Source organism: Sebastes fasciatus, chromosome 15, assembly GCF_043250625.1.
Source record: "Sebastes fasciatus isolate fSebFas1 chromosome 15, fSebFas1.pri, whole genome shotgun sequence".
Taxonomy (NCBI): domain Eukaryota; kingdom Metazoa; phylum Chordata; class Actinopteri; order Perciformes; family Sebastidae; genus Sebastes; species Sebastes fasciatus.
The window spans coordinates 23,302,544-23,319,893 of record NC_133809.1 but is presented as its reverse complement, the minus strand read 5'-3'; the positions used below and the strand labels follow the sequence as shown (position 1 = coordinate 23,319,893).

General features: G+C 39.9%; 1 protein-coding gene across 2 annotated transcripts in view; it reads left to right on the top strand.

Annotated features, from left to right (window-relative positions):
• The window catches only part of sntg2 (syntrophin, gamma 2), a 104,283-nt gene extending 88,481 nt beyond the window's left edge, over positions 1-15,802 (top strand). For both annotated transcript variants that reach the window (XM_074660802.1, XM_074660800.1), the window contains 3 exons: positions 11,816-11,908; positions 12,363-12,473; positions 14,617-15,802. In XM_074660802.1, coding sequence (XP_074516903.1) covers positions 11,816-11,908; positions 12,363-12,473; positions 14,617-14,745 — 333 coding nt within the window. In that variant the 3' untranslated portion in view covers positions 14,746-15,802. The remainder of the gene's footprint in view (positions 1-11,815; positions 11,909-12,362; positions 12,474-14,616) is intronic.
• The last annotated feature ends 1,548 nt before the right edge of the window (positions 15,803-17,350 follow it).

The following is a 17,350-nucleotide window of genomic DNA, read 5'->3' as shown; positions in this document are numbered from 1 at the left end:
AAGTATTTCAATAGCAGAATATTTCAGGGGGAAAGCTTTGCTTTTTTACTCTGCTTCTGGTGTTTCAATCGCTCAGCTTGTGGTCAGCTGTGTTTCATCACAGGGCAGATGTTAAGAGATTTTATCTGTGAGTGTGTGTGATGATAGCTGGTATGAGCTGCACTTCATATTTAAAGTGGATTCACTCAATGCTAAACCCTGATCCACAGTGGGCTACTTGGATCAGGGCCGAATACTTAAACATGATGGATCAGCTGATATAACAGCAGCTATTTCACTGAATGCATTTTTAGACTGATGGTGTGTCTACCAGAGCATTTACTGTATGTAGTGTGTGTGAGTGGCGCTGAGAGACAGAGAGATCTTTTTGATATTAAAAACAGAGATGCAGACTGTCAGTTTCTCGATCAGGCTTTAATCACACCTGCAGTGTGTTTTTTCTGTTACAGATATATAATCAGAAAAAAAACATTATCCGTAACAATTACTTGTAAAATCTGTTCCTGGCTCACCCCTGTGCTGTAGCGTGAAACACTTCCGCTTCTGTGTTTTGACCGTCAATTGACACAAAGCTCTGTGATGCCGCCAACGTGTGTTGCCCATTAGCCTTTTGTGGGCCATTGGTGACAATATTTGTCATTGTTTTGTGTTATTAATTGACTTCCAGTAATAAATCTCTATATACATTTGCATAAAACAAGCATATTTACCCACTCCCATGTTGAAAAGAGTATTAAATACTTGACAAAATCTCCCTTTAAGGTACATTTTGAACAGATAAAAAAAAATTGCGACTAATTGCGATTAACTATAGACAATCATGCGATTAATCACAATAAAATATTTAAATCGATTGACAGCCCTAGTTGCAACAAATTGCAACTTAGAATTTCAGCGTAAGTACTATTTGGTTCTAAAACACATTCTGTTGCTTGTAAACGATTTCCCTCTTTGGTCCATAACAGAAAATAAGCCTTGACAGTATGTTGTAGAGTGGTTGCATACAAAGATAAAAACATAATTATTATAATCAGTTTGTATCGTCAATGAATGTCTGAGGATTTATATAAAATTGATAAGGATAAGAAGATTAGGTGTAAAAATATTTATATAATATTTAGCCATTATATGAACTTTTTAGTTTGTGTTGAAGTTAGATCTTTTCTGAATAATAGTGTTACTTACACAGTGTCACTGTGATCTCCCATACGTCCCATTCTTGTGAAAACAATATCTCAGGAACACCTTGAGCGAATATCTTCAAATTTGGCACAAATGTCAGCTCGGATTCATGTTGACCTGATTTGATTTTGGTTGTCAGATGTCAAAAGTGAAGGCCACTGTGACCTCGCAAAATACGTTTTTGGCCACAACTCAAGAATTCATATGCTAATTCTGACAATTTCACACAAATGTCTAAGAGGATGAAGTGATGACATATTGAACAGACATGGATGTAAATTGCAACTTGACATGGTTGGCAGCATACAACCGTGAGTTGTTTTTTTCTTTTTTCTAATCATTACTGTCCCTTCCTACCAATTTAACGCTTCATCAGTGAGAAGTGATTGCACGTGACGAAAAGTCTTTTCTGTTGACACATTACGGGGTTCTGCGCTTTGTCTTTTTTATTAAGAAATTAATTGAGAATTCAGAGCTAGGCAGCGCTCTGTTTTCCATAAATGTTATTGTTACTTTAAATGTATTTAGCTTTAGTAACCTAAAGAATTAGTCCTCACATCAGTGAGCCATTAAATTGCCTCTTAAGCAAATATGTTTAAAGTGTAAAGGTGATCAACTCTTGTGGAGAGTGCGTTGTTAAGCAATTCTCAGCAGCAGCTGTCTCGTGTCCATCAAGAGGCTCAAACATTGAACACTCATGGGAAATTTTCAAAATCCTTGGGCTTATTTTTCAAGGTTTTGCTTGTGTTCATTGCTCACTTCACCAGGCTTCCATTTACCGTCCGGCACTCACATACAAGGCCAAACACTTTGTGCTGCAGTTCAATAAACCTGCATGCAATTTTCTGACTGCTTCATACCTTCGTGTAATGTGCTATTTGCTGGTGGTAACGGTATTAAATCGAACACCAGCTCAGTCTTGCAGAGCCCACTGTTGCACAGAGCACTGGTCACTTGTTTATTCAAAGTTTATTAATATTTCACATGTTGCGTCTCCAAATTGCACCAAATTCAGCAAAGCACTGCCCTGGCTCCCCTGCAATCCCCCCGCCAAGTGTGTAGTAGATTGGATGAGCGGTTCTTGAGATATGTGAATAACACAGGGACAGACAGACAGACAGACAGAGATTCCTTGCCGGTTAGATAAAGTATTACATTATTTAAATCCAATAGTGAACAGCGTCTATCTCCAACATGCATTCCGACTTTCTCTACCACAGCTGTTATGAATTACACTCTCCACGGAACCAGAAAACACTATCAAATAATATAGAAAACAACTTTTCAAGGAAATGGTTATGAAAACATTCCCTGCACATCCCCCACAGAAACAGAACAGTGTATAACAAGGCCAGTTATTCATATTCCATGGGGAAAGCTGACAAATTACTTGAAGAAAATACACTTTACTATAAGTATACAGCTCCATTTGTGTGTGTTTGTGCCACATTAAATGCAGAACTGAATGATTTGAAGAATTTTGGTAACACAGAATTGTCATATCTATTAACGATACCTATTTCTTTTTCCATCTGATCAGTATCACTAAATTGAGAACTATTTTTTAGTCAGATTTTAGACAAAATACGAAAAATGCTAAATTGGTAGACTCTTTTTTTTTTTTTTTTAAATGAGTCACCAACTGTAAGTAAGCTCGGTCATAAGCCCAGGCGTAGGTTCCCTTGTGCTAAAAGCACAACTGGAATTATTTTCGGGAATTAGCTTTTAAAGCTCCCACATGCCATGATCACACATTGTATTCAGGAATTAAGAAAGTATGCCACATGTCAGGTCACACTCTTCATGAAATGGCCAGCGGTGCCTTTTTATAATTTTACCATATCCCCACCCTTTCACCCCTCAAGTGCGGCCAACCAAAGAGAAAGGCTAAAAATAATAAATAAAAATGCTATGAAGCCTGGGGGCTTTGGTGCTCAGCACCCTTAAATAGGGACATTTATAAATATTACAAAGCGGAGCACCTGTCAGAAGATATTTGAATCACTAGCAGACTGAAATCCTTTCCGGGTCATCATGGGAACCAGATATAATTAAATGACTTCCTATTTCGCCAGTTGTCCTTTAGAATATTGTACGTGAGTATTATACCGGCGAGCAGCGTGGTTGATTCTGGTACGGGACACTGGCTCTTTAGCAAAATCCGTCAATCTCTTTAGGAGCCACGCATAATCCCTTGTGGTCACTGAGAGGTTAGACTCATCATTCTACTGGACTTAATTACATTCTCCAGTTAATTCTGCACTAATTCCTACAGCTTAAATAACTGCTTAAATATAGAAGGGACCTGCATGTTTTATGAGCAACATGCAATTTTTTATCAGTGTACGAGTGAAACTGAACGCATGTAGATTAAATTATTAATATCTCTTACTCAAAATGTGCCTCTGCTGTCTTGTGTAGGTGTGGCAAGCTTTTTTTAGCCCATTTTGTAGATGTGTTTTTTTTTCTCCACCAGTTGTGGTCAAATTGTCAGGCTGACCTTAGCCAATGAGTTTCCGGGAATAGTTCTGCTGATGAATTTCTTTTCCATCTAAAGACATACTGTTAAGGTTATGCAGTTTCATATAGTTTTGATTGAACTAGTTGGAGGAGTAGGGGTCGGGAACAGGGGGTCTTTAGGGAGAGATAGCAGGTCAACAGTATATGTCACCTAAAAGTGGTGTACATCATCTGAAAGCTGGGAAGTTGTATTAGTCATTAATAAGAAAAATTAATTACTTTAGAAAGTGTATCAGGGCTTAGAACTTGATGATATGAGTTTGCATACTCCCCTTCAGTGCCACCCACATGGGTCGAAAACGAGGTATGGGCACTCACCAATCTAGACCACCCCACACAGAAATGACACACCTTTAGGGCACTAAGATACTGCACTGCAACTCACATCGGACTTGCATCCCCTCAGGACACAACACACAAGATTGCACCGCAAGCAAAATCACTCTCAACCGCAAACACACACAGAGAGAGAGAGACTACAATAACAACACAGCAGCTATAAGTACTAATACAAATAGGACTAATAACAATATTCAATAGCAGTGGATGTAATAGAGTCAAAATAGAAATAGCAGTAATAATAGCAGTAATAATAATAGAAATATGACTACTACTAATAATGAAAAGGCTGATAATAATGATAGTTGTAGGTGTCAAGCAGGGCCAGCAGGGCAGCAGATGCAACCACGATCCAGGTGTGTCATGGCACACATGCAGCAGCACCTGAGAATCTATCTAGCTCTTTCTGCTGCCGTCCCAATATCGATACTACTGCTCTACCACTACCTCAGCCCTACCTCACACAGGAACCTCGCCCTAAAACCTGCTGTCCGTAACTGCCGTCGGCAGCCCTAAACGGCATGCCAACGGCACCCATCCTGGAAATGGCAAAAATTGCAATAAAATAACACTGTTAATTCTAAATGGCTGACTTCCTGTTGGCTTAAGGACATACATTCAAGAGGCTTTTTTGTACATGTGGACATGATAAATATGTCTACCAAATTTCGTACATTTACGTGAAATTTAAAGGTGGGGGCTTTGACTTTGAAAAATGTTAGTGGGCGCAATCGAGCCAATTTGCCACCCTCGAGCACAAAACCCATATCACATAGCAAATTTTAGCCCTTCTAATGTGTATGCCAAGTTTTGTTTCTTCGAGTACCTTTAGCCCCTCAAAAACAGCATTGTGTTTCTTGGCAAATAATGCGTCACCACGGCAACGGCGTTCCACGAAAACTCTCGTCGTCTTAGTAACTCAGATTCTATCAGGACTTGAGTTAAAAAAAATGTCAAGCCTGGCAGAAAACATCTGAGACGTTGAAGCCAGGTTAGAAAAAGAATACTGTAAATATTTACATTCCAGTGTAGTCCGCTAGCATCCTGGTTAGCTGCCTTTGTAGGATTATGTGCTAATGAGTGGGTTTGGTATGAAGCTGGTGTTACTTGGAGAATCCACATAAAGGCGAGATTCATGCTTTTTCTGAAGTATTTCAAAAATGGTGAGTTACAGTTTTTACAAGAGAAAAGGGTTCATGGACGAGGACAGAATGGGTGATTCCAAAAATCTGTGTTGGGTTAATATCCCAATCTCTGTGCAGCACATAGAGTCGCTTCCCTAAGCTTTTCAAAGGGGAAGCTTCCAGACCTTTCGCCAATACATTGGATGAAAACGTCCCAAATGAGGCTTAGGAAGAGCCAGTGTAATGACCATGACAGTTGACACCCTAAATGCACTGTAATGAGTCATAAAAGAAAGGATAATAATGGGGAATAAATGTATTGGCCTCCTTCAGCTTTCAGCATGTACAAGGAACAAATCATTTCCCACTTCATGACCATTACTGCTCAAACTCAACTGTATCAATATTTAATTAACAAGTGTGCCCGGCTCTCAAGACATTCGCCCGTGCATAATTGGAATGAGTGGAAATAATGTTGACTTGAAAAACGCTCCACCTGTGACCACCGACATGCTGCGGGAGCACGCTGTCATTCTAACAAGTTGAATCACCGAACAGAAATATTTAATTCATGTGTTGACTTAGCAGCTACAGTGAGAAAATCAGAGTGTATTTCCCTCATGCAACGCTCTGTGGGCACTGCACTATCCAACCACTGCATACTGTAATTTCCCTGAGCACCGTGCCTGGCAAAAATGAGCCGCTAACAAACCGACCACGAAAGGAGGACAGACCGGCTTCTTTACAGCTGTGAATTCAGATTTTATGGGTGAGCCATTTCATAATGCGTTGTTAATAACTCCAGTTAATGTTTGAAGAAACTATCTCACACAGTTGCACTTCACAAAAAAACTAATCATGAAAGGCCTTCAACATATCTCTTCTGTTCACAATATACCTGTGTACATTGTATCTTAGAATTCAAAGGTACTTTGATGTAATTATGCAGCCTACTATGCTGATTGTCTGTTACATTTTCAATAATATAGACGCAGTTTAAACAGTGCCATTGTGCTTTTAGTTCAGAGAGTTTGTATTTCTGACATAGACTGTATACAAGAAGTAGACGTAGTCACCTTGACGATACCCACTGGTTTGTGGACTGCCGTTTTGAGGCCTCGAATTTTGTATTTTGGCCATCGCCATCTTGGTTTTTAGCGGTCGGCATCTTGTTTTTTTTGCAACCTAGATGTGACACAAGAGGGTGGTACAACCAAACACTGAATATAAGGCGTATTTAGGCGACCAAAATGTTGCAATTTACTTTCATGAACTGAAAACACACTGTGAAAGGGTTAAAGTTGTAAGAAAACACAAAAACACAGACAACACCCAGACCGGACAAGCCGTGGTAGCGACGTGTTAATCACAAGATAGCCAGGCCCTAAAGCATACCCTGCTTTATGGTCTATTTTACTCTAAGTTGGTGCATAATATGAACATCATGCTGTATTGAAGAAGACAATAAATCAAGTGAGAAGTAAGGTCATTTTCTCATAGACTTCTATACAATCAGACTTCTTTTTGCAGCCAGAGGAGTCGCCCACTGCTGGCTATTAGAAAAAATGCAAGTTTAAGGCACTTCCGCATTGGCTTCACTTCTCAGACCTGGAGGTTGCTCACTGAATTTTTGTCATCTTGAAGCGGTGTGCATGGGCTCTCTGAAGACCTTTATTCTATATTTAAAGATTTGTCTTTTATTTAGCCTCCCCAAAACTAAAAAAACAAGAGCAAAATTGTGGTTTAAACAGTGTATTTATTTGCTCTAACGTAAACTGAAGTTGCTAGCATTTCTGGCAAACTAGCCACCTGTAGATTCGGCATTTTTTCACATTAAACTCAGTGAAATGACAGTTGAGTTTGACCAAAGCACAAAGACTAACGACGACGGTTTAGGTGAGTTTTACTTTGTTTCTGTCCAGTTTGAATTCAATTTACAATGCTCCGCTGCATACAGCTGATCTCAACATAAACAAAAATACATGTGGATGATGGCGCAAGCTGCACAGAGAGGGGGCAGGCAATCGTTCTCGGGCAGTTTGGCTGACGTCTGCGCTCTCCGAGTGCCATTCTAGTACTTTCATTTTCATTTGCTTGTTTAAAGTTGGAGTTGGATGGTAAGCAAAGCTTGACTGTCAGAGGCTAGCCAAGTTTCCATAAAATAATGCAGTCTAGTTTATTATCGTTAATGACAATGTTAATGGTGAAATATAGTCAGTTGAATTGTAAACTTGGCAGTGGATGCCTAAGAAACCTGAACATTAATTAGATTGTCCAGGTTTTGTCTCCTCTGTGCACCTTGTGCTGCATGATATATGGAACCAGTAGAGTAGGATAATAAAGAAGCACAGGAGCAAAGCACTCACCAAGATAAGAGTCCTGGATGAAAGATCACCTCCTGAGCGAGAGAGGAAGAAAGTCAGTAAAACATTTCCAATTGAACTGGTTGGATATGTTTGTTTAATATTAATCTATCTGCATCACTTGCTGTCAAAAGAAATTCCATTGATATTATACATTAACCGGCGGTGTGTGTTTTTCCAGCACAGAGGCAAAAACAAAGTACAGGGTAGATGAAGAATGCACCAGTTACACTCCTTTCTCTATTGCTGTAACAATATCAAGTCCCAATGCAGAACTCCTCTGCTGCTCCACACAACATTAGCTTCAAAGGGGAAATGATAATATGCAGGAGTGTTTGATGCCGCAGTCCCACAGTTAGCTCTTAGCCGGCTAATGGGGCTGGATCCACTCTGGATGTGACATCAATGTCAACTGACAAGTTGCAAGTGACATTGAGGACAGAAATCCAGTCTAAGCAACCAGATTGACATCTGACTTGCAAATATTTGGATTGCAGACTTCAGATTGATGTCTATGTTGGTGTGCCAAAATCTGACTTTTTGGGTTTACTTGAATGATTTGTGCATCCTGATTACAAGTATCATTCATGATTGGCTCACATCGATACTAAAAGTGGTGTTTAATAACTCCGCACTCTATAAGTGACTGCACTTCAGAAGTGTCTGCAGTCAGATCTGCATGCAGCTTTCCCCCTATCAGTATAAAAGTATGAATAATAGCATTTTTTTTCAGTCTTTAATGATGCAAATGTGGGACACCATCCTCTGGGAAACCAATGAAAGTGATGAAGCACTTCAATTTGCTTGTGATTCTATGTTCTCCAGCCAATTAGGCTAGCTTCCTGTGTCTTCTGAGGAACACTCAACACAGTCCAACTTAGGATAACCTTCAAATTAGCTGGATGTGAGCATTACATAAACATTGCTGATGGGGTAGAAGTAGGGGGTATAACTGACAAAACTGTCCAGCCTGCATTTTTCCCTCTCGTTTGCCCTATTTCTTTTCTTTTTCTTCTTTTTTTTTGGGAGATGATGAAACCAAACATGGCATTGACGGGGTCTGTTAGTTCACAGCAAGCAGTCTAGTTGTGCCAGATTTTATTTTTGGGGTCTTCTGGCTAAGATCCCTTTGCTTTTCTTTTTGAAATAGCCAGTAAAACACTCCTACCAGAGAGAAGACATTCTGAGCTCAATTAATTTGTACTTTTTCCAGAATTGGTCCTGTTAACAAACTTAGTTTAAAGTGGCTACAATCGAAATGTATTCTTAATACCCATTTGCGCAGTTTTCACGAAGATTCTGACATTCACCAATGTTTTCTTATATGGGATTTATTCTTACGTAATAACAGAATCCATGCACACGTCAAGAGCACACTTTAAGCCGTCCACACACGACTAGCGGTAAAGTTGCTCTACGCTGGTTGTGCCATTGTTTTTCTATGATGAGAGCGGTGCCGCCGTAATAGGCGGAAGCGCTGCCCTGGGCGTGGTGCACCACTCGAAATAGCCACCGAGCACTGTGCTCAAAGTTCAAATTATTTCAACTTTGACCTCGGTTGCCACTGACCTTTCAAAGCGCAACCAATGAGAAAAAAGCTGTAGTTGTTGTTAGTTAAGTTTAAGAAAAGATCAACTTGGTTAGGTTTAGGCAACAAAACTACTTAGTTAGGTTTAGGAAATCATGGAGGTTTTGGTTAAAATAACACTGTAAGTGGCGTAACTTAAATACAGAAGTTATATGACAACTAAGTCAACGTTGACTTCTCGTTTCACACGGGGTACGACCACGGGTCTCCTGGGCGAATGTCTGCTGCATTTTGACCGGAAATGCGTCCGATACTGCCCAAAATTCGGGATCGGGCATCAGCATGTATGCCAGTCTATGCACCGATCCGACACCATGATTTATTAATCCAGAAAAAAATTAACTTGTTTAACCGGAAAGCAACGAAGAAGAACTGATTGCAGGTAGTTTGCTACGTGACAATAGCAAACAACAACAACAGTGCAGTGCTTTTTAGAGAGTGTCACGGTAACAATAGTCAGCGAGAAAAATGTCAGGCATTTGGAAACATCTCACAGTGGAAAATCCAACAAGTAAAACTGTATGTATTTGTTCATGTTTTACAAAGGGTTTAACCTGAGCCAGGCCATACAAAATAGATAGCAATCCTATCACATCCATACATGGTCAGTACTAAACGGCTGATTATAATAATAATAATAACTATATATATTTTTTAATCACGCTGGTATTGGATCGATATTCCGTATCGGCCGATACGTATACATAGTTCAGGTACCAAAATTGGCACCAGTAAGGAAAAAAATGGTATCCGAACATCTCTAGTGTTTGTATCAATATATTTTTAGCAGCTTCCTTTTAGTGGATTTGTGACCACTTTCAAAAGATGCAGCTGTGGGTCTCACATCCTAGATACCTCTCCTTACCTTTCATCTCCTCTCCCTCTTTGTGACCACATTATTGAAAAGACAGATGCACTACACACACTTGTGAGGAAGTGTTCTTTTTTTTCTTACACCTATCCTCTGTTTTATTTTATTCCCAGTCAGATTTAGCTAAGGAGATGTTCTTAAAAACATATTTCATTTCACATTGCTAATTCCCCCCCGAAAAATCCCTTCCAATTAGTGAAGTGTAGTCACAGCTCACGTTGTCACAACACAGTCTTACATGTGGTGACAGGAAGAACTTAGCGGCTGGCCTGCCACTGTTTCTTATCCCCGTCACAGCTGAATTCACGACACCACTAAAGACAGGGGGGGTTGAGGCCTGTGAGCACAGAACACTTTCAGTGAAAGGACCGTACAGTCCCATGCCATATTCACTGCACACTGCACTCTATAATTGAAATCACCATGTCCCCGCTGTGTTCTCAAGTGAAAGAATAAAAAAGAGAGAGGTGGAAATAAAAGGCATATATTACACAAGCAGAAAATCTGAATACACGTCTTGGTATTCCAACTGAATGGATGACACAAAAATTAAGTCATGTGGCAAGAAAAGCCTTTGGAGGGATATTGCTCCACGGGGAGTAGAAAGCTTACACATCAGTGCTTTCAAAAGACCTGTGAAAAGATTTGTGAGACACATGCTTGTTTGTTTTGCAAGCAGCAAAACGAATGTTAAAGATTTATGGCATCCAGAATGGATTTCCTCATGACATGTGTCTTGACATTATCAGGATGCTGCACAGGATGCTGTTTTTGCCAGCAGCTCACGCAGGACAAAAATCTGATTTGTTCTTGTTATCAGATCTTCAAAGCCAAACCTGTCAGACTGTCACTTTAACAAGAACTCTCATGTGAAAACACATGTAAAATGTATATATACGTATGAGCAAAGAAATATTGTGTGTGCAAGAAGGAATTTCATGAGCAGAAAATAGAATTTAAAACAAACACACACTCTGTATGAGGATTCATGACTCAAACATACAGACAGCTGGATGAGATAAAACTGTTTCAAATCCTGTAGTAATAAGTAACACAATAAAAATGCAAACATTTAATACCCAGAAATCCAATAACTTGCCTTGAACTTGTTGTTTCATGGATGCCAAACTGTTTGGTTTATGACGCTTCATCATCAGCGTAGGCATACACAAAAGGGACAAGAGGATAAAATGTCAGAACTTTACTGGACAATAATGTTTGTGAATGGAACCATAATTAATCTTTATCAATTACACCTGTGTTTACCCTGCGATGACATGTCAAAACGGCTGCTGTGAAAACGGCCTATAGTAATAACATTAATAACGTCTGCATTCCACTCCAGTTGCCACTTCTACAATTTTGCATGCGACTGCAATGCAACGCTGCCTCAGCGGCTTGTCTTATTGACGCACCTAAATAGAACAAAGCCATTGTTAATAATATTAGATACACCTGCGCTTTCCCCGTTATGACAATTCATATGTATTGCAGGGAGAAAAAAAAGCCTATTTCCTGTGTTAATAAAGAAGACAGTAAATGAGGGACCAAGACCGAGATGTATGATGAATACCAAGTGAATTATGTATTCATCCCCTGGTAATAGTGGGTAGTGCATTCACTGGCACAAATGGAGAACAAAATGAGGGTATAATTTATTTACATACAGTACAGCCATGCTTTACAAAAAATGTGTTTCTATGGTCTTTATGTATGGCTGTTGTCATGGTTGCTCATACAGATGAAATGTACCATTTGCACAGCATGTCATTACAGGAATATGAAAATCCAAAATAATAATGGATATCAATTATTTTTTTCTCCACAGTCTAAAAGCTACATGTGCAGCAGCCAGGGGAATGTGCTGTGCTTCACCATAGATTTTGGATCAGGCTTCACCTGCTCAGAAGGCACTTCAAAGGTGAATTACTGAGTTAATTTGTTGTTGACATCCTGGTTTATGTGCTGTTCTTCCCTTAATACCTCCCGACACTGCAGTTTGACATCTTTCATTTTCTTTATTGACACACTATGTACTTGTCCTTATTCGCTAAGGATTCCATTGTATTTGAAAATATATTTTAAATAACTGAAGTGCTGTATCTCAGAGAACGGGATATGCTGTTATCATTAAAGGTACATTTTGAGATTGTTTTTGGCAGTCTTGCTACGTAAGAATGTTACAGCGCAAAGTACTAATGTTCTTTTTTATATAAATTATAAATTTTCCTCGAAGCACTATTGCACATTGAAATGTCAGTGCTTGATCATGCAGGTATACCTCTGTAGTAAGACATATGGTATTTAAATCTTGTGCTCATTATTGAAATCCCTGTGCTGCTGCGTTTGATAATCCCCTCCTCCCTCCCTTGTAGGCCGCACTGTGGCGATACAAGTTCTCTCAACTTAAAGGCTCCTCTGATGATGGGAAAACCAGGGTAAAACTACTTTTCAAGAATGCTGAAAGCAACCAAATAGAGATGAAGGTAATGAAAGTTTATTTTTTTTTTCATCAAAATTAAAGGTACACAATGAACTGTTGAATTTGAGTTGAGTTATTTTTTGCATCAGTTATCGCTCGCTGATACCAATGAGATAACGGGCAAATTTACTGAACGTCTAGTGAATAATTTTTGTTCAAGTGTCTGGTGACAATGTAGGAAATTCAGTTTTTCAAGAGATCTTAAGTTTAAAAGTTTTGTTATTTAAAGCTACAGTCAGTAACTTTAATAAAGATATTTGTTGTCATATTTGCTTTAAGTGTCACTATATCCTGACAGTAGTACATGAGACAGATAATCTGTGAAAAACATCAGGTTCCTCTGCCTCCTTTTAGTGCTCCTTTATAGCATTTGCAAGATTTTACCGCGCCCGAAGGAAAACAACCAATCAGAGCCGAGAAGTCTCTGAGCAGCCGTCAATCACTGCTCACGAAAGTCCAATCAAACTGTCAGACTAGGCAGTGCTGATCGAATATGAATGAAGATTATGATACTGTAATACTTATTTCTCATCTCAAATGTTTTCAGTTTTTTGGGGGTTTTTGCTCGACTGTTTTCAACTTGGTGGCCGGGTCACAAGCTTTCTCATTTTTTCAGCTAAACAGCACACTATGAGATGTTTGAGATAAGACATAGGCATAACAGCAACAGAATCGTGATTCATATTTGATCAGTGCTGCCTAGTTTGACTCGTTTGATTGGAGTTCAAGAGCAGTGATTGACAGCTGCGTTACAGACTCCTCAGCTCTGATTGGTCGTTTTGCTTCGGGCGTGGTGAAATCTTGCAAACGCCATTAAGGCCCTGGCACACCAAGCTGACGGTCGGCTAGGACACTTTGCACCGTCGGTGAGCGTCTGTCGGTCTAGATTTTGCAGTGTGTCCCGTGCCGACGGCTCTAGTCTGCCCGTGTCAGAGGTTTTTTGGCTGATTTAGCAAGTTGAATCCGTTGCCAAGAGAAATCACTCACAAACAATCTAATACTTTAAATATTGAGGGGAGATACGAGTCCCAATTTGGACTGATCCTCCTTTTTGTTGAAATCTTATTGCTCAGCACCGGTAAAGTTACTATTGCTAAACAAAACAACCGGTATCCATCCCAGTATCCACCTGCAGCCATTCTGTATTTCTACTAGTGGAAGTTGTCTACCCTACACCCATACATATACAGTATATATATTGGTAGGGATATGTTAAATATAACTCATTGGCCTTATTTAATTTTCAATACTGCCAATGAGTTTGCTCACATATTGTTAGGGACATGTCACTACCGTCCATATGCAAATTTAAACCCTTATACCACAAAATCTGTATTAGTGTTAAAATGACTGCCAAAAACTTTCTGGCTCGGGCCGACTGGGCACTCGCATTAAAAGGCTTCTCCATCTCAAAGTCCCCGGATGAAATTTAGTCCCAGTCCGCCTCGAGTGGAAGATGTTTTAAGTGTTCCCAGGGCTGGCTTGACAATCCCAAATATATAGCCTGGTTGGCTATGGATTCCAAATGGGAAAAGAAAGATAGTTGCAAACTTGTAAGCCATATTCAAAGGCAAAAGCCCTGTAGTCATGTCACAGCATCCTCTGCACCTCTGAGTCCTTCGAGTCACAAAGTCAAATACGGTTTGGAAAATCGACCAAATCGTGAATCTGGAAAAATATGGAATTTTTAAATGGAAAATGTGTAGGAAACAACGGCGTGTATGTCCGCCTTTCTCGGTCCTACGGTTTCAATTTTTGAATGTCGAATACAGACTACCGCTCGGTGCTGGTGCAGAGTTATTTCCTCTCACGCAGGCGCAGAACGTACGTGCCAATTGGCCGTCGGCTGTAGTCTTTGTGGTGTGTTCAAATGCAACTCGTCGGCCAAGACAAAGACGACGTGAGGCGACGCAACAGTCGGCCTTCATCGCCACCACTTCTTTGATGTCAGCTCGGTGTGCCTGGGCCGTTAGGAGCACTAAAAGGAGGCAGCGGAACCTGAATCTTTCACATATTACCTGTGTTGTTGTTACTACTGTCGGGACATAGTGACACTTAAAGAAGGTATTTTTATTAAAGTTACCAACTGTAGCTTTAACGTGTGAACATCATGTGCTAACTGTTGTCTCTCTGTCCTTATTTTCCAGGAACTAGAGTTTGCTAATCTAACAGCCGTCCTTCACTGTATACATTCTTTTATCGCTGCCAAAGTGGCCTCCATGGACCCTCTCTTTATGTGCAGTCAAAGCTTCCCTGGAAATTACATGAACAGTTAAAGAAGACCCCGTCCTCGTCGTCATGTGCACCTGTGGAAAATCAGCAGTATTTTATGCACAGAGCCAATTGATATATGTATATCTTGTTCTTGCTATTTTTGTATGAAAAAAAATAATATTTGTAAAAGACTGTAAAGGTAGATAATGTATGCATTAACGGTGGAAGGAAGATGTTGGGGTTTTTTTTGTTGTTTTTTTTACCAGTAGAGAAAACTACAATCCAAACGGATCCACAGTTATTCCAATATTTTTTTTTTCCCCATTACATAACGGATTCTGATGGGAGGTTACTTGTCTACTTGTCACTTTGAAAGGCAGCACCTGTGCTACCATATGGCGTGTAACTGCCATACATTTGACAACAGGACACGAATCGCCAAACATGGCAACTGCCACTGTTTTTAGCAGGAAATCTCAGCTGATATATATCTATGAAGAATAATGATACCTAGTGAGTAAGAACATTTTTAACAAACGTGAATCTGATGCTGACTTACCGTCACGGGGGAATTCACATTTGCCAGACCTTTGACAGGGATTTTCTTTCCATCAAATTAACAGTTGAACAGTAATGAAAAATGTAACCTTTCTCTGTTCCCAGTTCCTCTGGCTTACTTATTTTTCTTTTGTCTGTGAACACAAACATCTTACAATATAATGCAGTCTAATAAGCCTCCAAATCACCATTGAATTGAATCAACACCTCTCTTATATTGTCCCAAATAAAATTTAAAATGAGGCAGCATTTAACTGCAGGGCTACTTTATTGGCTTCGATGAAATTGTATGATGTTTGTTTGCTATTGTGACCATCTTTTGTATCTATTTAAATGCAAAAATACCTGAGTTTCCAATCTCTCAATGAGGACATTTTTCTCTGAAATGTGCCATTTCAGCGTCAAAGTATTGTTAAAAGACCCACTTTTATCATATCCCATTCTAATACAGTGAACATACTGTATGTCTTCAGTTGCTTTATGTAATGGTTTCAGTGTGAAAATGCATATTTGCTGTGTTTTCAATAAATTGCTCATAAAGCACAACTGCCTGTCATCTGAGATAGCTCCCTGTGGGTTTGTACCGTAGACTGTATAGCTATACGTAGTCACCGGGACGTTGGTTTGTGGACTGCCGTCTTGAACTGTCAATCACAAGGTAGCCACGCCCTAAAGCATACCCTGCTTTATGGTCTATTTGACTCTAAATGAGACCATAATTAACAAAATGAACATCATGCTGTATTGAAGAAGACTTGAAACTAGTGATTGAGACCATAAACTCATGTTTACAATGTTTACTGAGGTAATAAATCAAGTGAGAAGTAGGCTCATTTTCTCATTGACTTCTATACAATCAGACTTCTTTTTGCAACCAGAGTTGTCGCCCCCTGCTGGATATTAGAAAGAATGCAAGTTTAAGGCACTTCCGCATTGGCTTCACTTCTTCGGTTGCCCACTGGTTTGTATGTCTACTTTAAAAGTGAGCAGTTAAGTGGCAGTGGATGTAACTTTAGCCAAGCCACTTAACTGCTTCGCTCTTTCTCACTAGCCTGTTGGCTGCTGAACTCAAAATATAAGTTGGCATTATTTATGTTTCGCTTGAGCCTGTCTGCATTATGTGTGACTTGGTATAAAACGAGCTGAGCTGACACTTATTCAATTTAGTGCTTCTTTCATGCAGATGATTTTATCATCACACTGTTACATTAGCTTTCAGTTTATTTTAAAGGAATAGTTTGACGTCGCTCTGTGTCGTCTCACACATAGACTGTAAATAAGAAGTGGACGTATAGTCACTGTGACGTCACCCATTGGTTTGTGGACTGCTATTTTGAAGCCTCATGTTCTGCATTTTGGCCGTCATTTACTAAATGAACATCATGCTGTATTGAAGAAGACTTGAAACTAGCGATTGAGACCATAAACTCATGTTTACAATGTTTACTGAGGTAATAAATCAAGTGAAAAGTAGGCTCATTTTCTCATAGACTTCTATACAATCAGACTTATTTTTGCAACTAGAGGAGCCGCCCTCTGCTGGCTATTAGAAAGAATGCAAGTTTAAGGCATTTCCACTTTGGCTTCACTTTTCAGACCCCGGAGGTTGCCCACTGGTCTCACACACTATTGGTCTCACACACCTAATCCACGCCCGTAGCTGCCAGTAGCTCCTCACAGAATGCTGATTGGCTCGTGCTCTGTTACCAGCCACAAACGCATCACTTGAAGCCTGACAAGATGGATTTTTGTGTGATATGTGATGATGCAATTCTTCTGGTCACTCTAAGGAGACTCGCCTGAAAAGCATATCACACACAGATGCTGCCCGCCCCCCCCGGTCCCAACTCCACAGAGGCAGCCTGACACAACAGTTGCGAGTGCACCATGAAGGACATGATCTCCCACAGGCTTCCCATTGGTGAGTGATCACAGGTTGCGTGTAATGGGCACCCGGCCAAGCTGGAGGCATCGCTGCAGGAGGTTGAACGCTGGCTTCTGTGGTGATTTTTACCTCTCACATGCATCATTTTCTCTCTGTATATTTGCATATTGGGCAGAAATGGCAGACAATGCCACCAGCAATGTGTAGAGAAGCTTTATCAGAAA